Below are 24931 nucleotides of genomic sequence, written 5' to 3'. Positions count from 1 at the left end.
GAGAGAACATACTTTCCTTTCACTCCGGGCACGGACGTGGGCATGGACGTGACATAAAACATTTGGATTACATTATGAAGATCTGTCAGAGATGAAAGCAGTATCAGTATCAGTAAAGTATCCAGACTAATACTGTTATATTTGCATGCCAGTCACAAAACGTGAAGGTAAATTAAATGCAATTAAATGCACTATCCTATTTGGGTGGAGACCTAATCTAAATAGTTCACATATAGTCCAGAAGGAATCTAAATGGCTGATGTAATTTTGACCAATTGCAGTACAGAAATATTGGAGCCAATAGTGCAGACTAAAGAGGCGACTGAATCATTCATTATTTGAATAGGGCCAGACAGAAGACAATCTTTTCCCAGGTTCTCTGTAATTGAGGTCAGAGAATCAAAGTCGATGTACAATTTCATGGATTGTGTGGACATGACGTTGTTTGTTCCTACATGCACGGTGTGAACAGAGGGGTGAAGACCAACAAGCATTAGAATGAGTTTGATAGAATTCTGTACTTTATCACCAGGAAGACTGGAGGTAATGGCACCGGGCACACATGACGATGGAGTCACCCATGCACAGAATCTATGGTTCCCAGCTGTTGCAGCTCAACGGTTATTGATGGAGAGACCCAGAGGAAGTGGCTGACTAGCCCTCCTGGACTGCTTGGCCCCCTCAATCCTGCTTGCAGGCTTAATTTATATTACCATTGGTTTGTCTTTCCTTTGTAATCAGAGGTTGCATGCGTGTGTGTGTGTGTGTGTGTGTCCTGCACCCAACCCAGATAAATGGCCAACAGCTGCCACTGGTGTGTACACAGCACATTGTTTTGTCATTTCTTCTATACCAGCTCCATTTGTCACAATTCTTTTCCCTTGACGCCTTCTCCAGTTAGTTTGCCAGTATGCAACATTTGTTTTCATGTTTTCCACTCAATCATAATCATGATGTGTGCATACATTTTGAAGTGAGCAATTTTGTTTGTGATATTATTTTAATTTGTCACTAAATTACTTACATGATGCAAGATTACCACTTAAAAATGTCTTCATTGAACAGTTTTATGCATGTTCAGTATTGCACAGCAAGGCTTATATATTGAATATACTGTAAAGCTGCGCTGTGGCACTGTGGTTTCGTGTTTCATTTGACGCAAGAATGCTGCTGGCCAGGAAATAATACTCGCATGGTTTCGACAGTAGGGGTCAGCCGTGTTGCATTTTGGCCTGTAACAGGTGGAGCAGTCATTTGTAGCAAAATTACCCATAATCCACAGTGGTTTATAGTTTGTTTTCACACAACCATCACCGGGTGGCAAATGTGAGCACGTGATGGACTTAACTTTCTAGATTCATAATAAAAAAAGCAAACAATGTGGCAAGTGTATAAATCCACTTGAACTGTCTGCATACAGCACTGACACAACAACAGAAATATACCTGTAACATTACTCGTTAACTGTGCTACCATCTAGCTCTTTGCGTATAACACATCAAGCTAAATCGGTAGCTAATCTGTGGTAGACTATATTTCCAAATGTTTTCAAGTTTTTTTCCCAAATAACTTTTGTGCAGCAAATATAACTTTCAGAAAAGCTTTGACTGTGGCAAAACAACAGGGAAATGATTAGCCTACTGCACAGACTCTGAAAACAATTGCATCAGCAGTCCCATTGCCCTGGCTTGTCACTTAGAAGCCAAATTTAAAGATATGCGCTTGAGCTGAGAAATAAATAGCATGTAGCCTAAGTAAACCTAAGTCTCTTATACCCCTTTCATACAGAATCAACGACCCAGGAATGTCCCATGCTCGCTGTTGGTGTGAAAGGGTCAACCCGGTGACAACAGAAAGACTCCTCTCACCCATAAATTCTTTTGCATCCCGGAGAAACATCTTTTTGTATTTTGGCACCTAAATGCACTGTTTTCATGCAATTTTAGACAATGGAAAGCCTAGACATCTGTACATCATTGAGGCAAATTATGGTAGTTGGTTAACACGTTAATCCAAAGCACCTCACAGCAGGACTGCGTATCCTACATATTTAGTATAATCTATTTCTTCTCTCCAACAATGATCCTAGATCCCCAACAATACCAAGTGAATGTGGTCACCAATACTGTAATTTAGAATATTAAGCTGATAAAGAAAAACATCTAATACAATTATGTATTTGCATTTCTGTACATTTAAGAGATGTGTGTATGTAAAAGCTCTTTGGAAAAATCGCCTGTCAGAAATAGGCTACGTGTTTCAGATAAATGTAATTTAGGTCTGAAAAAACAATATTTGAAAATATTAACGTGAACTGTTAATACTGTATGAAATGTAAAACAAATTGTAAAATGTGGGGTATTAGGCTATTATGAAAAGTGTTATGAATTTAGATGAAAAATTTTGTACCCTGAATATTGACCTACCTTCAAGCGCTGCAGCTACTTGTGAAAGAAAGGCTAGCTTACAGTACATAATGTTGGCAGGCTGCAAGGGGGCGTACTGAACGTTGTTCAGTTTTATGTTGATGCACATTCATTTAGAACCGTGAGTAAGCTGCTTTTGACGGGGCACTACATAGCTGGGACGAAATAGAAAAGTAATACATCCCTCCCAGCCAATCACAATTGAGTATTTAACCAAGCTGTTGTATAAAATGGAATAGCAATCGCTGGTTTAACTCACAATCAGCATATGAACAAAAAAGTCAGACTGCGTTATGTTCTTTATTGTAACAACCATAGACCTGCCCATTGAATGCACAAGCTTGCATTCTAGCATTTGTCTGGAGAGTTATTGAATTGTTGTTTTTTTTAAATTACTTAGCTTTGATACACAGCTCCAGGGTGAAGTTACCCTAACGTGCAGATCCGATTTCCCAACCTTAATTCTAATCCGTAAATACAAAAAATCGTGAGAAACATCTAATTGTAGAGCCTGAGGTACAAGAAGTGAAAGCTGGCACCTGTATGGCACCTGTATGTAAGTGCCACCAGAATCATCCACAAAGAAATCTGATAAAAATAAAAATGGTTGTATATTTTCTGACATTTTATACAGTTACAGAGGGTCAAAATAAGCCCATACAACACATGTAAAATTGGTACAGTACCTCTGAAAACATGTTTATTGCATGTTTACTATTTAATCCCAGAAAAATAGAAAGGAAACAAATGGTCCCAAGTGATTCCAGTCACTTTAATCTTTAGTTAATGTTTTTGTCTACAAGAAATGGTTGTACAGAATGATAATGGTTTTTTACTTTATGCCTTTATGTCTGTTATGTTTAAAATGAGCAGGGCCAGCCAGAATCCATTTTCATGCTGCTTGGGCTGTGCAGAATATCCAAGCACAGACATTAGCCAGACCATAATAATTGTGTTGTCCATCACATTAAAATATCATTTCAGCCATCTGGACAAGAATCCCCTCACTTAAATAAAAAATTGACAGATGTGATAACAGTTTGGGCTCCTGGTTGTCTGACAAGCTTGTATTGACACACAATGCAATGTGTCTGACAATAGACAACATTATTTTTCCCATTATTCCATGATATTACAAACTCATAGAGTACTGCGTTATATTCAAAAATAACATTTAAGCTTATTTTCAGTTGAAGCCATTTCCTGTGGCAACAAAACTGGCACATGCTGCATTCAAATGAAATTGTGGCTTGGCTACCTGTACTCCGATAGCTTCAGTGCTATACGAGTTCTTGGGAGTGAGCTGGGAAGGAAAGTACTACGAGCACAATATAAAAATATAGACTACCGTTCAAAAGTTTGGGGTCACCTTGTCTTTTTCTGCTTTTCTTCAAGGGTATTTTTATACATTTTGGTTTCACAGCACTTTTTATATGAAGTCCATTTCAATGTTTGAGACAAATTAACCCCTTATGTCCTGGAATATGTTGGCCATTTATTAGCATGTTATGTAGAACGACACCTAAGCCAGCTATCTTTAGCTGTAAAGAAAGTAAAAATAACACTTTTCCATTTTGCTACCTATAGCATGCATTGAAAGCAAGCAATTAATAAAACATTGGAGATTGCGGTAAAAAAATATCAGCATCTCTATTAAAATAAAAATTTAATTTCAACACTGCAAGTACTATACAGTGCTTCTCTTTATGAAAAGCTGGCAGTTTTTTCAGGTAACCCACAGGTAATGGTAGCTCAGTTAATATATTACAGGAAATATATTTGCTAGCTATTGGGTTTGCTGTTGCAAACCTTAGCTAGCTAGCTTGCTAGCTTGCTTGCTTATTAGGTTATCTGGCAAATAATTTTGTCAGCTAATTGTTACCTTCAATAGTTGGCAAGTTCAGAATCCATATTACCTGGGTAGCTATACCTATCTTAGTACCTAGGCTAGTTAAGGATAGCTACCTCTGCACATCGAGAAAAAAAAAGCAATAATGCTGTTGTTGTACCGTTAAATATTATGCACATTTTATATTGAATGTTACAGCTGATTGGTCATGATCTTACAATGCACTGCAGGTTCTGATTTGATCGAATCGCTTGGTAACATGAGACTGAAAAAAAAACATAAATTTTTTTATGTATAGTTCAGTGAATTCAATTAAGAATAATATATGAGAACACTGTTGAAATGTGAATGTTTCGGGAGATTTGGACACGTCTATGAAAAGAACGCTCTTCTGCTGATCCAGCACCTAGCAGTACTAATTAATTCCCTTTCATTACCTCAAAATTAAAGCCCCCGACAAATAATTATCTCTAAATCTGTATATAGCCTACAAACGTCCATACATCTTGTTACCTTTCCTGACTTCCTGACCATAGTTAGGAGAGCTTCAGGGAAGTTTCAACTGACTTAGCTAGAAACTCCAGGCCTAGCCAAATTCTGAGGTAACTCCACTAATAAAATGTCCATTCATCCCATGCTTTAAAATGGGTCGCAGGTGTACAAAGTCGAAGGTGTCTATCTACGGGTGTCCATCGAGGTTGTCTGAGAGTGTGAATATTGATTATTGTTCTTGCCGCCCGCACTCACTGCACTGTAGGATTCCTTTTCTTGTCCATCCATTTACCCTACTTGCATCTCCATGTTCCCATTCTTGTCATCTCTCCTTTGCCCAGGTCCCAGTCAGGTAGGAAGTTTGGCTGGAATGTCTCTAACCTGATCTTACCTCCCAGATCCACTGGTGTCGATCTCTGTGTGGCCGGTGGCCTCTGGAAGTTCCAGAGCAGACTTGCAGATCTGCCTATGCCTCCCATCACAACCTCGACTTCCTAGCTTTACCAGCTCATACAAGAGAACACAATAATAATCTAATCTTCATGGAGATCTTGTGTCTTCTCCTCATCCGCTTTCTGTTACTTTCCAATGTAAACTTTTCATTATTGTTGTGTATTGCCCTCCAGGTCCTCTGGGGACCATCCTGGATGAGATGGACATCCTGCTTAGCTCCTCACCAGACAATGGACCTCCCCTGATCCTCCTGGCAGACTTCAACCTAAACTCAAAGTCCACCTTTCTCTCCCCCTCCCACCCACAAGGCAGGTGACCTTCTTGACCTGGTTTTCACAAGATGCTGCACATGAACCAACCTCTTTGTAACACCCCTCCAAATATCTGACTATTCCTTCATCTGTTTTTCTCTTCCACTGACCAAACCAAACTCCTTGACAACCATCTCACACTCGCTCCACATATATCCTCCACTGCCAGAACCTGCAGGTTCTTCCTCCATAATATACGCCGTATCTGTCATCTCCTGAAAGAGAAAGCCACCCAGCTCCTAGTCACTCTTTTCGGGGGTCATGAAGGGGGTCTTTGACTGTGTTGCTTCCGGTCTAGCTGCCACTCGCTATCTCTTCCGGATCCGCCAGGACAACTGCTTTGTTTTGGATTATGCTATCGACTTCCGGACCCTGGCGGCTTCGGCTGGCTGGGATCACACAACACTGTACACAGTGCCTTCTACAACGGACTGTATAGTCCCAGCAGATAGATTGTTTTCTCAAAAATGGCTGAACAAAATAAACTTAGTCAGAAAACAGTAGTAGCTTCATAGGCAGGTGGGATATTTGGTTCTAAAAACTGTATCACCTAATTCACCAAACAAATATATACTTCTACAAATTCGGAAATGTGTCAGCCAGAGCTGCAATAAAAGTGAGCTAACAAAAAAACAAAAAAACAATGTGTCTATTCTTGCAACTTCTGAATTGTATATTTTTGTACTTATATTGGAATCCGAGTCTGTGGCAAGGTGATGGTTGTAAACCATGAGCGTGGTGAGCAGGAGGCTGGATTTTTATTGCCCTGCTTTGCAAATAAGAGTTCTTGCTAGCCGAGAGTCTTTTTAACAATCTGGCATTGCCGTTTTGCAGTTTTATTATGCAACAGTTTTTTTGTATGGCATAATCCTGGTCTCTTCTGAAAGGTAACCCTTTTGGGTTTGTTTACACCAAATTACTCCAAATATTACTGAAACAAAGTTACAGAAGCTCAAAAACAGTGAAAGTTTTTTCTCACTGAACACATTTTCTGTTTTTGACTACAGTGGCTTGAGCACTTAGAAACGAACTGAAGCCAATTCACAGCACAAATTTGAGGCCAATATCACCAAAAACAAGAATTCTGCATTGTGCATGTCTAGCCAGTTTTCCAAACAGAACATTTGGAGACTCCAAAAGGACACATGGAAACAAAATCATATTATGGGCCTTATGAGGTGTAAAATGCTGCATTTGGCTTACTAAACTATACAACATCCTGAAAGAAAAGTGTTTGCACTTCCCCCACCTTTCACCATCCCCGACCTCTGCCTCTCCTTGCAGCTATCCTTAGACAGACACAGGTGGAGAAGATCTTTAAAAATAAGTACAATGCAGTTCAGTTCGTCTCAGTTGCACACCGAGGACTGGGGTTCGATTCCCGGTCCTACCAAAGGCTGAACTTGGCTGGCTCATGTGGAGTAGCATAAGTGGCTCGCTGCTCCAAGGGAGGGGGGAGGGGCAGGCTTGCCGTATACACGCCCCGATTGCCTCGGAGTGACAGTCGCAGTTGGAGATGATGCGGCGTGGATTGTTAGATCCATTTCTGCTGCCAGGGGACGTGGTTGTATGTATGCGGTGAATCTTAGGTAACATGGGTTGACCCCCATCAACAAGTCACAATGTTACAATGTTTTTCCAAAATGCAGAGAAGGTGGGGTCCCCACACACTTGTTTTACCACCCACATGTTACAAAATAAAAAACTGTTGTCACTAAAGCAATGGCATATTAAAATAAGGTACACAGAACTGTGAATTTTAACACTTTGAAATGGTAAATGCTGCTACCATCGTGATTGAAAAATGGCTGACTGGGGCCGTTACCCCTCAATTTCTGTCCACCAGTTTTCAGGGTGAACACCTATTAAAGCAACACACTGTTCACAATAAAACAAGCTGAAAAAATAGATGGCAAATGGCAAAAAGATACACCTAACTGGATATGCCTTAGCTCCAAATTAGTGCCTCCCCAGTTCTTCTGTAAAGGCGGTAACTTTAACATGCAATATCCCCGTGAATGTTGGTCGAGACGCAATGAGCCGAATAGAAATTAACGAAATAGTCTAACTTTATTAAAACTAGTCCTCCTAAATGTTCTACAGTAGGCTACGCTAGTGGAGTTTATTAATGACTGATGGTTGATTCAATAGTGGAAAGTTTTTATTGATTCGGCAAATAAGGCTCATTTATTATATTTCTTGTTAGACGGATACATAATTTATTGTCAAAACAGCGAATAAATTGAGTGACTGCTGATTTCAAGTGCGGATACGTTTCCGGCGGTTTTCGAAATGACCGCAGTTTGCTATTTCCTGCAGCTCTACTAGAAGCACTTTAAACAACACTTATGTTTTGCTGGATGTACCATTTAAAAATATTTCCTCATTAATATACGAGGCAATAGGATACTTTGCAGTTTTCTCCCATCCATTATGAAAATGAGGTGGAGGCTATGATTTAAAAACGCGACAAGACAGTCAGTCGATGCAGAACAAGGGGACTTTTCATTTTAATCGGTGAAGGAAAACTATTTAATGTGAAAAGTCCTTGAGTTAAAAAAAGTTAATTCACTTACGTCTGGACTCAATTTCTTCAACATGTGACGAAAAAAGTCATCCAGCTCTTTTCCCTCAATATAGCCATTATCTGCAAAAAAGTTACATTGTTATATACTTTTGCTTTCTTATATAGCCTATGTTTATATGTTTAATGATGACTTATGACTTACAAATGCACGCGCGCACGCACACACAAGTCAAACCTGAATGACACTCACTTTACAGATACTAACCACTAGTAGCTAACCTGTATTTCAATATCGACATATTGTTGAGTATCAATTCGATCTTACCGTCTGCATCAAAGTACTGCCAGATTTGCAGAAAACCGGCGGCGTCCAGGTTATTAAAAGCGCTGTCCATGGTAACTTCAATACTACGAATACGGATAACAGCAAGAAAAAAGTTCCGGGGTATAAATATAAGGGCTGTCGAGGTTTCGGTTCTCACTGGGTTTTTGCTCTTCTTATTTCTTTAGTAACCCAGCAGAAACCCCACCTCCGAGATGTAGAGGAGTCATGCTTAACCGCTGACGCCTGCGTACAACGGACCCGAATCGGCAAACGCAATTAAAGTAGGCTATAAAACACTTGCTGTTAGTGATCATTATTAGTGATTCCTGCAAAAGTGCTAATGTGAATAGTAAGGTAGGATATTGACATTGTTCTTTCACAGTAAGAGTAATTAGCACAGGGGAAACAATTTACTGTAAAAGCAAAATAAAGTAGGCTTTCCTTTTTGGTCACTTGCAGCGATTTTATTATGATTTATTTATTCATTAATTTTTTTGTATATGCTAATACACTACTTGGAAGCTATACTATGAATGAATCATGCTATTCAAAATGAAATAGCCTATACAAAGAATACAGGAATACAGACCAATGCGCATCAAAAAATGGACTGTGGAACGATATTATTTCAACGTTGAAAGCCTCCTAAATGTTCTACATTAGTCTACGCTAGTTGAGTTTATTAATGACTGATGGTTTCTTCAATAGTGGCAAGTTTTTTTTTGATTCAGCAAAGATGGCTCATTTATTATATTTATTGTTAGACGCACAATCATATATTCTCAAAACAGCGAATAAACTGAGTATGACTGCTATCTAGTGGCTGAAATGTAAATTACCCAGGAGCAATTCTTTATCAAATCATTATATCTGAGCGAATTTGCTTGAGAGAGCCAGAAAACCAAGAAGTAGCCTAAGCCTGAAATTGTACAAATTAACAGTTGGCACGTTTGTGTGCATTTTCATTGTTTTCATTTGCTTTAATGCACATTACACTGACGCAAGTTAGAATTTTCCACATTGTTCACAAAGGAAAAGCAATATACTTTCATGGTTGCACCCAAATTACTCCCGTCAATTAATCATATCATTAAAAGATATGCCAACAGTTTAATCCGGTCGCAAGTCAAATAACAGAAAACTGTACGAGAAATGAGATGAAGGCTATATCAAATATAAAATGTAGTCAATCTGTACAATTATTTTAATTGGTATAAATGCATGCGAAACGAAACGCCCACAGCCTATAGAAGACTTTACTGAAACACAGTTATTCCATCACAAAAAAAAGGAATATGACGCGAAAAACACCACCCAGTTCTGCAATGAAATAATACAGACTTCTAGTACGTCAGACATGATACACCCACGTTTAATTTAATATTGCAGCCGTCTTTTTCGATATTCAATATAACACATTTTATTGTGCTTAGTGCGCAATAAGAATACTCAATTGCTTTGCGTGTTAACAACATAATATACATCAGCAGGAATACTAACGTCCTTATCGCGGGTAAAAAAAAAAACACCCCAAGCACCTGCATCTCAATTTTAATAAATTACAAATACAAAGCCCGTTGTAATTAGTGTGCTTAGCATCATTATTGCAATATTATTCGTGGATACAAATGCAAGTGTGCCCACAGACAGGAGCACATAGGCCTACACACATACTGTATGTGCGTCGTTTATCTGTGCACAACGCTATTATACACATTCGCACGTGTGAACACACAGTACACATGCACACAAATAAATAGCCTAAGCCAAAAGCCTAATTTGACAGAATCAAATACCTTCGTGTCTAGCCACCCCTCCCCCATTATGAAAATGGCAAGGTGTATGATTTGAAACGCCGAAAATGTTTTATTAAACGGACTCTTTATAAGACAACATGTGCATGTGAAAAACAGTGCCTGCAAATTACAAATTTAAACGAGTCCTTATTTCAGCGCATACCAGACACTCTGAGATGATGACAATTACAGTTTGCATGTCCTGGATTACCCTCCACATCATAATGATGAGTTTCATAGTCAGTACAGAGAAAAATAAACATACATCTTAAATTATGGTTTTTACAACCCAAAATGGTGGAATGTGGACATTAATTACATCTGGTTCATACAGTAGCAACCCACCAATATGACCAACTGGGCAAGAACCATCAATGTTATGCATTTTATTTGTTACAGTATATGAATTTAGTTCATTCATAAAGTATGTCAGAGAATAGTAGAGCCATATGCAATCTGAATAAATAGCAAGGACTCTTTTAGAAGAGTTAATATACTGACCAATTGTGTTGTACAAACTATAACAGTACTCCAGCCTCTTTTTTGCTTTTAGTTAAAGGGGTAAATGGGGTAAGCACAGTGTTCTCAATGCATAACACATCATATGGTTAATTCACCAGGCTTTCTAAGAAATAATAATTAACAAACATACATTATTCACTCTGTTTGGTCCTGCATAACCTACAGAATACAGAAGTGGAAGGTGCAGATTTTATTATTCCTGATTTTAGACAGAGTAAGACCAAAACTGGCAAGGTCCTGTTTGGCTTCTTTTTTTCTTTTTTTTTTGCCTCATATAAAAATAAAGTCTTTGTCCACTTCCTCTCCAGAGTCTGTGGACTTCCTGCTCAGGCTTTTTTCCTTGTTGGGTGATTTGTCCTTGGTCTTGGAGCAATTCTCCTCCGAGCTTTGACGTCTAGGGCCGGGGCGCTGTGCATTGTCTGACAGAGAGGCAGGTCTTACTGCAAGCACAAGGCCACAAAATGCTGGTCAGAATGTACAACAGAGGGCACTGTGGACCAAATAATCCAAACAGACCTCTTTTTTCTGAAATGTGAATGGTAGGACAAATAAACTTTATTTAGCCTATAATCCAAGAAGTTGCCTATTACACATATTCACAGTATCCTTCACTTACTTTTGAAAGGACCCACAGATTATAATACATTGACCATAATCTGTGGGTCTTCTTTTAACCAGTATTGCAAGGAGAAAATCGGTGAATTGTATACAGGGATACATTTTATGCATTGTTACTGCCTTTGTGTAAATTTAACTAAATTAACAAAACACAAATCTTAAAACACAAAAAGCATGCATTTTTACCCCAACTGACACCAATCTACAATTCCAATTGTCTAACAACAATTTTTAGAAACAAAGTCATTTCAGTGATGCTTGAATTTATTCTTGAACAGTAAAGGTAAAGTATATTTTTACATTACATTAATGGCATTTGGCAGATGCTCTTATCCAGAGCAACCTAGAACTATGAACTATTGGTGTCATGTAGGGAAAAAATGTCAAGATGTAACCATATTCATTTTGGCCATCTCTACCACTGCAAACGCCATAAAAATATAAATAACTTTTGCTTTCAGAAAACTGCACAAATTAATCTGGTTACATGATGACTCGCCTGATAAAATAAGAGTAAAAGATGAAAGGTGGAAGATGATTGGTCTAACCAGGTCGGGGGAGGGACTTCCTGTGTTCCTGCTCGCCCAATTCCTCTGCAGCGCTGGTGGAGCATTGCCGTGTGGCTCTGAGTCTCATGGGAGTTGCAGGTTTGTCAGGCTCCTGATCGGAGTCAAAGTGGCTACCGTCTCCCATAAGATCCACTGGGGAAAGGGAGTCTACTCTTTAGCCACCATTAATAGCTACAGCAATCCCTTAAAACCACGAGCACTATACAGCTCTACCGAATATACTTCACTAAAGCCAATGGCAGCTTAAGCCAAAACATACATTTGCTAATGAATGTAAAGTAAACGGTCCACTTTTTGGACATCTCCTAGCATTACTCAGCACATTGAAGACTTAATTATCTCTAATTAGTGGAAGGCACTTTTCCACTTTGCCTGGTTTCTGCAGCAGTCAGCAGCAGAAGTGGTAATGCTTTACCTTAAACTGGCTAAGGCTCTGTAAAGGAAGCTTGCAGACCCCAGCGATATCTCAAGTTAAACTGAATGCTGCTACAAAAGCTGTGGCTTAAGTGTTTTAAAACATCAGTTAGATATTTCAAATATTTTTTCATTTTATTTGGCCGGCTGAATCTTACACAAAACATGACGAACAAGGACAGCGCCACTCTGCGTAAGCGGACATTGTACAATAAAGCTCTGACCCACTTCTGTCACTCCACAGCCAAGCATGCCTGAATGTTCAGGGGCAGCAGTAATGGTGCTCCACACATACCATCAAATAAAAAAGCTAAACCGGCTGGAATAACTGCCAGGGAAAAGTTATATTGTACGGGCTGTAAATTTCATGAGCGTTTGCGTTCATTTGAGCCCAGCACTAGCGAGGAACAAGAATTGATGAGGGACTGTGAAACTGGATGTACACAAACACCGTTCGCTAGTGTGGGCGGATTGGGGAGGGATGGGGGGGATGGGTAGAGTGGGCAGGGCAGGGGAAACATGCATGAACGGAAAAATCTGGAAGGGAACGGACATATATACAAGCACACAGTCAAGCAATATGCAGACAGCAATACACTTCAAAACACTCAAAGCAATGTAATACTAAACAGATAGAGCATGCTAAGGGAAAAAAATAGTTAAAACTGATTTGGAGACTGCAGTCACAAAAGCAAGAGCAAGCCTGCCAGCCATTCAGAAATGTTCTGTTTGCCAATAAGAAATGGTGCTTAAATGTCAATAGTATGCTTTCTGCATTGCTGACGATGTTACTGCTCTAAAGACCCTTGCCATTTCAGTAACAGTGATGGATTATTGTATTTATAAGGTGTTTAATGTATTTCTATTCATTGTTTCTTGTAAGTTTAGCAGCAGTGGAGGCTCATCCATCACAGCTGAAGCAAAATGGCGGAATGTAAGTTAAGGTGTACAGCTGAATCTTGTGTTCAGTCAAGTCCTATGCCATAATGCTGAACATATTTCCTCTCTGGTAAACTAAAGATTGACTTTTCCTTAACTTGACAAGGCATTTGACAGGGTAACTTCTTGTGATCTGTGCTGTGTATGTTGCTCCAACCAGAAACCCACCCACACGTATAGTGCAGCTTGCCTACCTTCCTGAGCTAACACCCTGCTCCCAGGGCCTACTGGCACTGGGCTGCCTGGCCCATCCCTCTCCTTCTCCGATGACGCCCTCTTCAGCGGGTGGGGAGGCAGCGGTGCTTTTGGGGACATGTTCCCACCTGGCATGTCGGAGCCTTCATCTGAAAGGGAGAGACGCAAGAAGGTTGGGAAGGCAAGTATTCCCATAATGGGACACATGAGTGAGAGGCAGTTTTGTGGGTGCTTAATGAGGAAACTTCAAGTGAACATATTGACAAACGCTAGTTTTACCTCACCTAACTACAGTAAATATTAATTAAAGGTATTACCGGGAAACCCAATGACATAGTATTCCAGGGACAGTGACTAGTAAAACAATACATACTGTACAGAAACCATACTCAACACACCAGCATTTCGGAAATCTGCCACAAACTGGTTCACCAGTGGCAGCACTAGTGAATGGGGATTTGGAAAATCAAAAATAATTTATGTCAATAATCGTGATGTGACAGGAAAAAATGTATATTCAAATAAATATTGAATTTTAACTGGCTGCGTTATTTTTGCTTTCTTTAATTTTTCCTGGTTACCTTCTTAGAAATCTTGTCCGCTTTACTGACATTGGATGCTATATCTCTCTCACATTCCCTGGTATAACACTGATCCACTGAAATATCAAAATCAACGATGCCATTCTATGACCAAGATTGATAAAATGTTTGGAATATGAACGTATGGACTGAGATCTCCCTATCCATACATCTTACTGTGATTTTTGGGTTGTTTTAGAGGTTCCTGGCAATGGAACTGGCAATGGTATGTCCCAACCAGGTGAATATTGTGCAAATACAAACATTTAAAGGCATACTATGCAGGATTTTCACTAAATATTAAAAAACAAACATGCTCAGTCATTACAATGATACACTGACAACCTGTGTCTGTCTTCACTTCTGCCCAACACCTTGCTTTTCTACTTGTATTTGTCATTCTCAAAAGTGCTCAGGCCGTTTCTGGACATGGCACTTTTCTTTCTTGTACGTTAGCTGGCTGGCGAAGACAGCTAGGTCTCACTGCACAGTACAACTGTTTATATTTTCGGTAGAGTCTACTGGCTTTATTTCCTCGCCTGGGCAGGGAGCTCATACCAAAATCCAAAAAACTCCCAGACTTTTAGAAGATTTGAGATGTCTGATAAAAATAAAAGCAACAATGAAATCATGCTTTTGGGAGTATGCATGCTTTTCTTATAGAATTGTGCATTTTCTTCCAGACAGGTTAGAAGAGACTGAAATCCACTGGTGTTAGCAGCAGTGGCTAGCATTGGTTCATTCAATCACCACTAACGTTTCTGCATAGAATTTCTGCATAGTTTTTCTGCAAATGGTTTTTGCTATGGGATATGTCAGTCGAGCATTTTGGCATACTTTTGACTGACTGGTATGAATGAAGCCATTGCTTCAAGAGATATGATTCCAGCAGTCTGCAGGATGTTACAACTCTGCCTGACAAAGCTGGCCAGAGCAAAATATCTGTTCCAAATAGTAATTTTGCTTTACAGCAAAGTGGGAGCTTTTGCGATCAGAAATGTGGGCGGAACCACAGCCCCAAGCTGCAGTGTGAATGCTGAAGGCTACAGTGGGACCTCAGCCCTAAGGCAGCAGTGTGAATTGTAAGGACTGCAGTGCAACCACTCCCCTAAGGCAGCAGTGTGAATTGTAAGGACTGCAGTGCGACCACACCCCTAAGGCAGCAGTGTGAATTGTAAGGACTGCAGTGCGACCACACCCCTAAGGCAGCAGTGTGAATTGTAAGGACTGCAGTGGGACCACAGCCCTAAGGCAGCAGTGTGAATTGTAAGGACTGCAGTGCGACCACACCCCTAAGGCAGCAGTGTGAATTGTAAGGACTGCAGTGGGACCACAGCCCTAAGGCAGCAGTGTGAATTGTAAGGACTGCAGTGCGACCACACCCCTAAGGCAGCAGTGTGAATTGTAAGGACTGCAGTGCGACCACACCCCTAAGGCAGCAGTGTGAATTGTAAGGACTGCAGTGCGACCACAGCCCTAAGGCAGCAGTGTGAATTCTAAGGGCTGCAGTGGGACCACAGCCCTAAGGCAGCCGAAAAAAGCCCCTGACCCCTTATTGCGTTCCCCAGAACTGAAAAAGAGGCCGTCCTGCTCACCTACGCTACGGCTGCTGGGGGTGCGAGGCTTCTGTGGAATGGTGGGCCGGGCGGCCAGGGGGGGCTTAGGGCCCTGCACGGGGGGTTTGGGGCTGGCGGGAGAGGGGCTGGGAGGAGTGGCGCGGGCCCTGGTCGTGGTCTCTGGCTTGGTCTCATTCCTCAGGGTCTTCTCTGGGGAGCTCGCAGCCCCCTCCATTTTCAGGACCCCTGGACCCCGGCTCTCTGGAGGAGCAGGGGCCACTTTCCCTAATGACAGAGACGCAACAGAAGGCACAAGCACATTAGAGCTGCAGGAGAGTCACAATCATTTTATAAAAATATAAAATATATAAATAATGTTACAAAATATAAACAATAATGTTACAGAATATAAATAATAATGTTATTTAGCTGACAGTTTTATCCAAAGTGACTTACAGTTCATTAGACTAGTTAAAATATAGGAGAGTCAATGGCAGAGAATACACCACAGCAGGGATGAGGTCAATTCAGTCAAATCGGGATATCAATTGGTGATAAATACCCAAAGAAAATCAGCCACAGCACCAGAAGAGGGCAGACTTATTCTACTCACCTGTCCCACCCCCGTCCGGTCTATCTGGAGTTGAGGAGGAATCGGGCGTCTGCAAGAGAACAACACCACCCAGTCAATGAGCTCATAACCTCTGGCATCTGAACACACAACATCTATTTTACCACAAGACAGTGCCACAATTACATTAGTCACACACTGTTCCATGTATTACACAGTAGTCCTCTGATATAGTAGGTGTATTCATGATCTGTTAGGGGAATCAATAATGATTATATGTTGGTCCATGGGAATCATGGCCACAGTGGTTTCCTTGCCTGGATGCACCACTTAAAATGTTTGCAGTCTTTGCACATAATGTATATAAAGTCAAATGTGTCATTGTCAGAATAAGAACTGTTGCTTATATTCTGTGCTTTAAATGCATATGCCTGAATGAGTAACTGGAATCAATTAATGCAGCATGCACATAGGAAATGAGTTTGGAACCACTGCCATAAACTGAGGAGGTCGCATTCATTTCACTGTTGAACATTCATGTACAATGAAGATTATTTTTCATCTGCATTTAAAAATATAAAAAATGTATTAAATAAAAATTTAGTAACATAAAAAGTCATATTGTTCATCTGCATAATCTTTCAAGTGGCCGATATTGTGGCTTAAACTATGTTTGACTGAATAATCATGTCATAAAAAGCCTAAAAATCTGCCTTCATTGGTATACAGTATATTGCGTTCCCAGGCACACAAAGCAAACTGCGCGCTACATTAGAAGCTCAGTTACAAAATCAGTAAAGAGCCTGACCTTACATGATTATTAACTCACTTAGAAAGGCTTGAGAGGCAATATATTCAGAGGAGCTAACCAGTGTGAATAAAATCAAATTGCTTTTCATTAATCATAACGGAGTCTGAGCGCTAATCTTCCTTTGTGTGCTCCAGTACATATCTCCAAGGGTTGAAAGAACAATCAGACATTTCTATCGCCGCTGTCACATTTCACCAACTCACTAACAGCTAATTAAAAGCAGTATCTGAAGCCTTCCCTTGAGTAGCGAGGTAGCATTAAACTGCCACATTATTATTACAACAATTTTATTTCTTTCATTTTTATAAAGTTGGGACCACAGTCATGAAGAGAACCATCAGTAACACACTACACCGTGAAGGATTAAAATCCTGCTGCGTGTGCAAGGTTCCTCTGCTGAAGAAGGTACATGTACAGGCCTGTCTGAAGTTTGCCAAAGAACACCTGGATGATCCAGAGGAGGCTTGGGAGAAGGTGATGTGGTCAGATGAGATCAAAATAGAGCTATTTGGCATCAACTCGACTCGCTTGGAGGAAGAGAAATGCTGAGTACAACCCCAAGAACACCATCCCCACTGTGAAGCATGGAGGTGGAAACCTTATGCTTTGGGGGTGTTTCTCAGCTAAGGGGACAGGACGACTTCACCGTATCGAGGGGAGGATGAATGGGGCCATGTACCAGGAAATTTTGGGCGACAACCTCCTTCCCTCAGTGAGATCACTGAAAATGGGTCGTGGATGGGTCTTCCAACATGACAATGACCCAAAACATACGGCCAAGGCAACAAAGGAGTTACTCAAAAAGAAGAATATTAAGGTCCTGGAGTGGCCTAGCCAGTCTCCAGACCTAAATCCCATCGAAAATCTGTGGAGGGAGCTGAAGCTTTGAGTTGCCAAGGGACAGCCTCGGAACCTTAAGGATTTGGAGAGGATCTGCAAAGAGGAGTGGACCAAAATCCCTCCCAAGATCTGTGCAAACCTGGTGAAAAACTACAACAAACATCTGACCTCTGTGCTTGCCAACGAAGGTTTCTCCACCAGTATTAAGTCCTATTGTTCCATGGATCAAATACTTATTTCATGTGAAAATATGATATAAAATTTATAAAATGTATATGATGTTGTTATTGGAGATTATTTTGTGATATTCTGTCTCTCAATGTTAAAATGTACCTATGATTAACATTCTACACAGTTCCATTCTTTGTAAGTGGGCAAACCTACAAAATCAGCAAGGGATCAAATAATTATTGCTCCCACTGTACATATTACTTAGGTGAATGTAGTTTAGATTATTTTCTTCTTGTTCCACTATTCTACACAGAATGCACACAGATAAGCTTGTTTTCTCTCCTATATAACTGAGAGGGAGAAACAGCATGGGGTGCCCTATCATTGCAGTATTGTTTGGAAACTAATGATGAATTATACCTCAACATTTTACTGGTCATTGCTGGTCCAAGGTTAATGAGTTTGGCCCACTTTGCTTTAATGTTTGTTTAAATTTAAGGGGAAACTGTCGATATATCAAAAAAAGAAGTGAATAGTGGATGGCAAAACCTGGACCTGTGTGGTCTCTAATCCACGATTACTCTAAGGCTAACCATTTTAATCAGGCGCAAGCTACAGGGTGTTTGCTCTACTTATGACGATGTATGCAATATAATTTGCACTGCTGCCACACAATTGGCTGATTAGATAATTGCATGAATAAGCAGGTGTAATAAAGTAAAATTCCTAATAAATTCCTAATAAAGTGCTCGGTGAGTGTACACAAATGCATACACTGACACATGGCAATGGATTACATTCCAAAATGGAATGCTTAGAACATTAATCTAATGATTAGAAAAATGTTTTCAAAGACTCATAAGTTAGCTAAATGTCATTACAGAGGCTTAGTGTTTTCAAGCAGTTCTTGTCACAGAAACTTACAGATCTTCATAGATAAAATCCTTCCCACACAAAAACTAGCTGAACATGTTCCAAACGGGGTCACTAGAGGGTGCCACACACAGGACTATCAGAGAAAAGAACCGGGAAGGAGAGGAAGTGACCATTTATGTACATATCACATCCTGTAGGCGTTAACCACCATCCCTCACAGTAAAATAACTTCATTTCCATGAGTAAAAACGATTCTCACAGTGAAAAGCAACTATTCTTACAGTAAAATGCTCTGCCTCAGAAAGATTTGTGTGGACTAGAGGTATGAGGTTTAAACAGTCCTCGTTAGGACTTCTCCTATCAAGTGTCCTGTGACACTAGACACCTCCATGGATGTTCCAAAAGTGTTGGTTCTTTCTGGTCAAAGACTGGATGCACAGACTTGGACAGAAGCCCAGACATTTCAGACAGGAAACCTGGCTTTGCTTAAGCACCCAATTCTCTTCAGCTATCTGGTATAATCCCACACAACCCTAAAAAACAGACATTCCATCCCATTCATTTAGCAGATGTTGTTAGCAGTAGATATGTGCAATCAACAGTTCAGAGTGGCAGGAACTCGAGAAAATCATAAAGAACATTCATACTCAATGTAACAGGAAGTTACACTGACTATCAATCCTGTCAATTACAGCCAACTATCCTGTGACAGATCAAGTATCAAGTCAAGCACTATGATTAAGTGCTGGGGAAGATGGTTGTACTTAAAGTTAGGCTGACACTGACATTTATGAGCTAAATACAGAAAGTGAAACGAATAAAAATTGTATGCAGTACTGTGCAAAAGTCTCAGGCACATGCAAAAAAAATATGTAAAGCAAAGATGCTTTCAAAAATAATTAAATCAACAGTTTTAAATATGGAAAGATTTACTATAAAGAGTTAAAAACTGTTGTGACCACCCTTCACCCTTTAAAACGGCATTCATTCTCTGATGTACACTCTCCTGCGGTTTTATAATAAAATGTGGTATGTTGTACCAAACATACTGGAGAACTTTCCACAATTCTTCTGCAGACTTTGGCTGTTTAAATTGCTTTTGGCTATCCAGGTAATCCCAGACAGCCTTGAACAAAATGGAACATTATTTTTTTGAAGATTAATGCTTGGAAATCTCAGATTTGCTCTTTTCTAATGCACACTAATGCAGAAAACATAAAATGAGTATACATACATATCTAAAACCAAATTTACATATAAAAATATATATTGAAAAAAATCTTGCACAGTATCTTATTTGGGATTTGACATTTTTAACAGATATCTTTGGAGTGATAGTTATACTTATATCTTTAGTAAATTGTGAATTACTTTAGTAAACTGGTCACCCCCCCCATAAAAAGGAAATGCTACAATGAGTTGAGTGACAGTCACTGCACAAGTAGAGGTTCCTGTGGAGCAAGTGAAATATGACTGAACCCTATGTAGCTTGATGCAAAAGTGTCGAGTGATCTAACTTGCTACTGCCTGGAGCAAAAACTGCTGAATGTGTGCCTGACACTGCAAAGGAACTTCCCTCGATGTGCCAAGTACACAGCAAAGATCAATCATCCCACTCAAGACATTGATGCACTAAATAAATTAAAGAATTAAATAGTGATGAAAGGACTTCTTTTCCCTCAAAGTACTGCACTGTTTAGCTGCACAGTCTCACAGGGCACTGAGCTCTGTGTGAGGCAGTGCAGCACCACAGTCGTCTCTGAGGTACTGACTAGACTATGAATGCATGACATTACATTACATTAACGACATTTGGCAGACACTCTTATCCAGAGCGACGTACAGTTGATTAGACTAAGCAGGAGCACGTGTGCCCCAGTCATGCACCTTAACCACTATACTGCAGGACGCCCTGATGCAGCTTATTAGATAGTTAGTTGATTGGTAACGTGCAGACTAGATCGCCCGCTTGGTTTGTGGGTGTACAGTGGGGCAGTTTGGTCAGTTGGTTGGTACAGACCTTATGGACAACAGCTGCCCTCCTCTCCTGCTTGGCCTTCATCTCCGCTAGCAGACCGCTGCCCATGACCTGGATCCCGTAGCGTCGGCCTCCCTGTGGGCTGCCTTTGCCGTCGCCCTCCGAATGCTCGTCCATGGAGTCGGGGGTCTTCAGGTCCTCCGAGCGGTCGGAGCTGCTGCTGTAGTCCGTGGGCGGGAGGGCTTTGGCTTCTTTGCTCTTGGCCGGCTCTGGGGCGGGGCTCTTCACCGGGCCCTTGGGCGAGGAGGGCTCTTCTGTGGCGGCGGGTGTGGCTGTCGGGGGAGGAGGGGCAGCCTGGCTCTTCTCAGATTTGGAGGTGCGGGACTTGATGAGGTTGAGGAAGCCTCCCTTGCGAGTGTCGCGCTTCTTCTCTCCGTCCTGGGAGTCCGAGCTCTTCAGTGAGGGACGTCTGGAAACCAAAGAATGGCTCTACGGCATCACACAGGCCTGGCATACCGAGAGAGAGTTTCTGCAACCCTCCCACAACAGGACACTCTGAGATGACTAGTTGTCAAGCGGTTGGGGAACTGGTTTCACTAAAATGGCTTGTCAAATGTCTTAACCTACATAATGTCTTCACCAGTCAAAGTCCCCCTGAGCACTCCGTGGGTCATAGTTCATAGTTGTTATATATTGCAATGCACTCCTAATTAGTTATTTTTCTGAAATGCCAGTCCCCAGTCTTTAAAACAAATTAATTAATCAGATGTGATTCGGTCATAGATTAAACACTCCGTTATATGCCTGTGCCCGGCTGCAAAACACTCTCTGTAATTTCCCCTCAATGTTTCCTTTAAGTTTCCTTTAAATTTAAGAGAGTTGCACAATGAACCATTACGTGTCTCGTAAGGCTTTCCTAAAGTAAAATGTCAGAAACCATCAAAAACACAAAAAAACAAAGTATTGCATTTTCCCTTAAGTAATCCCAGCAAGTTATCAAGGCATCAAAATCATTGTGTGTCATCCCCTTTTCAACAATTTCTGAAAATATATAACCATTCTTCCACAAATGAAATGATGTACTGCATGAACTGAAAAATGATAGCCTTCATAATCCCAGTAACAAAGGGTTTAATCATGAATCTCTGTGGTTAATCAAGGACTCTGATGCATCCAAAAAAACATCCCACTCGAACATTCCTACACTTACTTGGTATCCAATTTGGTGACTTTCTTGGTGAAGAATTCATCCACACCCTCATCCACCCTTCCCATGATGCCATTCTGTTCACCCTCCTGTGAGGTGGTGCTGCTTATGTGCTGAAACACAGAATAAAAATATATGATATACCGGGGGTTCCATCCAAAACAATGTCCAAATATATGACATACAGGTGGTTGTAAAACATTGTCGAAATATATGATATCCAGGTGGTTCCAAAAATATGACTGGTAGTGTCAGAATATATGAAAGAAAGGTTGTAGCTCCATTTACAAAACAGCTGCAGTTATTTTATAGACTGAGACATAATAATGATATAAAGAAGATGCCATGTATGATGTGCATGGGAAAACTGAAAACAAAAACGTTTCCAACATTTTTAACTGAATAAGGACAAGCTATAACAATATAGAACAGAAACTGCCAATTTACAGACTGAAAGTGCTTTTGCAAATATTATTATTAAAAAACCCTTCAAGGGGGAAAAACACTGGGGGGAACTTACAGGGACCTTACTGGACCGCGTCTTCTTGTTCCTTTTGGGCCTCAGCTTGGTGAAGTGCTGGAGCTTCTTGCATTCTTCTGATGGCAGCTCTCCCATCCCTCCAGAAGTCTTCTTCTCCAGCTTTGGAGGAGCGGCAGCTGGGTCGTCTGAGTGCACGGGCACGTCCTCCAGAGCTTTGTCCAAGTCAAACTCCATTTCTGATGGACACAAAATGATAACCAATCAGAGCTGAAGGATCACCTCCTAAGCATAGCCACCCACTGCGGTCGCATACAGTGCAGTCTAAGTATTTTGACAGTGACAGATTGTGTGTTGTTTTCAGTCTGTACTCCAGCAAACAATGATTTAAATAATACAGTTAAAGTGTGGACTTTCAGCTTTAATTTGAGTGAACCGGTGAACCGTGGATGAATTCCAGGCCCCCCCCCAGTTTTAGGGGACCAAAAGTAATTAACACAAACTGAAAAAGTAATCATATTCAATATTTCCTTGTAAATCCTTTGCAGCCTATGACTGCCTGAAGTCTATGACCCATAGAAATCACCAGATGCTGGGTATCTTCCCTGTTGATGCTCTGCCAGGCCAGTACTGCAGTCCACTTCAGCTCCCGCTTGTTTCGAGGGCTATTTGCCTTCAGTCTGCTCTTCAGCGAGTGAAATGCATGCTCAATTGGATTGAGATCAGGTGACTGGACTCGGCCAGTCAAGAACATTCCACTTTTGGGCATGAAAAAACTCCTTGGATACTTTGTATGTTTTGGATCATTGTCCTGGTGCACGATGAAGCAACATCCAATCAGTTGTGATGCATTTGCTTGGATCTGAGAAGACAGGATGTTTCTGTACACTTTGGCCTTCAGCAGGAACATCATCAATGAACACAACTGAGCCAGTTCCAGTGGCAGCCATACATGCCCAAGCCATAACACTACCTCCACCATGTTTGACAGATGAGGTGGTATGCTTTGGATCATGAGCAGTTTTCTCTCCACACTTTCCTCTTACCACCACTCTGGTACAGGTTGATCTTCGTCTCATCTGTCCATAACACTTTATTTGAGAACTCTACAGGTTTTTTTAATGTCAATTTTTGAAAACTGTAATGTGGCCATTCTATTTTTGATGTTTGCCAGGGGTTTGCATCTTGCGGTGAACCCTCTGAGGTTATGCTGGCATAGTCTTTGCTTGATGGTGGTCTTTGACACATCTGCGCCTACATACTGGAGAGTGTTCTTGATCTGTTGAACAGTCTTCACCATTAAAAGGATTCTTCTGTCATCTTCTTGCTTCTTAATGCACCAAACAGTTGATTTTTATACACTTCATTGTTTGGCTAAGTCTTGGATTGATTTATTCTGAATTATTTGCCTAAAGATGGCCTGCTTTACTGGTATTGACACTTCTTTGGTCCCCCTGTTGAGAGACAACAACAGACTCCAAATGCAGATGGCACTCCAAGAATAGATCACCAGATCTTTTATGCATGATCTAACGATGACACTTAACACAGTCCAAGAAAAGTTTGAGCAACCAATTATCCAATTACTTTTGGTAACCTAAATTGGGGGGAATATGTATAAAAACAGCTACAATTCCTACACTGTTCACCCAATATGGATGTACCCTCAAATTAAAGCTAAAATTCTGCACTTTAACTTCAGTCATTTTTTATTTTATTTAAAATTCATTGCGCTAGAGTAGAGCCATACACCAACAAATAAGTCAATGTCCAAATACCTAGACCACATTGTATAATAAGATAAGAATGAATTTCTCTTCATGCAAATGTATTTTCCCGTAATGCATGGGTGGGAAGTCCCCTTCTTTCCTGGAACTGCAAAGAAGAGATTTACGGTACGAAAGCTGTGGTAGACATTATTGTGCTTTAATGTGTGGATGACACCATATAATTTTTTTTTTTTTTTTAAACAGCTCAAGGCATTACATTACCCATAATATTGATTTGATTGTGAAGGCCTCAAACAATACAAAGAAAACCAGGTCAGGAAGTGCTTTGAACAGAGAACTCTCACAGTTCCATGGGTCATGCAGATATTCCCACAAATGGAAGAACCATGAATCTAAATGTCATTTCAGTATCATGCATAAAACAATGATTTTCATGATTCATCGTGTAATAGCAAACAGCTGCTGTAAGCAAGACGTCTGAGCAACAATGAGACACATAGCTGCAATTAGTTTCCTCAATTATCAGTAAAATCCCGATGCTCTTTAAGCCCACTAATATGTATAGCTACACTTATCTCACCTCATCAATTGTGTGTATGATATGTACAAATATGTATTCATGATATGTGCATTTAATACTCAAAATATCAAAGCGATTTTAAGTTTGCATTTTATACAGTCAAGCACTGAATTTAC

General features: G+C 40.5%; 2 protein-coding genes across 4 annotated transcripts in view; both read right to left on the bottom strand.

The window, feature by feature from the left end:
- Positions 1-8602, bottom strand: part of LOC133107986 (secretagogin-like) — a 29405-nt gene extending 20803 nt beyond the window's left edge. Inside the window, exons 1-2 of the mRNA XM_061217367.1 lie at positions 8384-8602; positions 8108-8178 (exon numbers count right to left, since the gene is read on the bottom strand). Coding sequence (XP_061073351.1) covers positions 8108-8178; positions 8384-8453 — 141 coding nt within the window. The 5' untranslated portion in view covers positions 8454-8602. The remainder of the gene's footprint in view (positions 1-8107; positions 8179-8383) is intronic.
- Positions 8603-9564: 962 nt separating this feature from the next.
- Positions 9565-24931, bottom strand: part of LOC133136672 (F-actin-uncapping protein LRRC16A-like) — a 102039-nt gene continuing 86672 nt past the window's right edge. For 2 of the 3 annotated variants that reach the window (XM_061254322.1, XM_061254329.1), the window contains 8 exons: positions 22548-22744; positions 22031-22140; positions 20863-21289; positions 16187-16235; positions 15613-15858; positions 13436-13585; positions 11868-12020; positions 9565-11141 (listed from right to left, as the gene is read on the bottom strand). In XM_061254322.1, the coding sequence (XP_061110306.1) occupies positions 10972-11141; positions 11868-12020; positions 13436-13585; positions 15613-15858; positions 16187-16235; positions 20863-21289; positions 22031-22140; positions 22548-22744 (1502 nt within the window). In that variant the 3' untranslated portion in view covers positions 9565-10971. Of the gene's footprint in view, positions 11142-11818; positions 12021-13435; positions 13586-15612; positions 15859-16186; positions 16236-20862; positions 21290-22030; positions 22141-22547; positions 22745-24931 lie in introns of all 3 variants that reach the window. The other variant, XM_061254336.1, reaches the window with a different exon arrangement.

The sequence above is a fragment of the Conger conger genome, chromosome 1 (genome assembly GCF_963514075.1).
Source record: "Conger conger chromosome 1, fConCon1.1, whole genome shotgun sequence".
NCBI lineage: Eukaryota > Metazoa > Chordata > Actinopteri > Anguilliformes > Congridae > Conger > Conger conger.
Note: the sequence above shows the minus strand (reverse complement) of the source record. Positions and strands in the feature narration are given on the sequence as shown.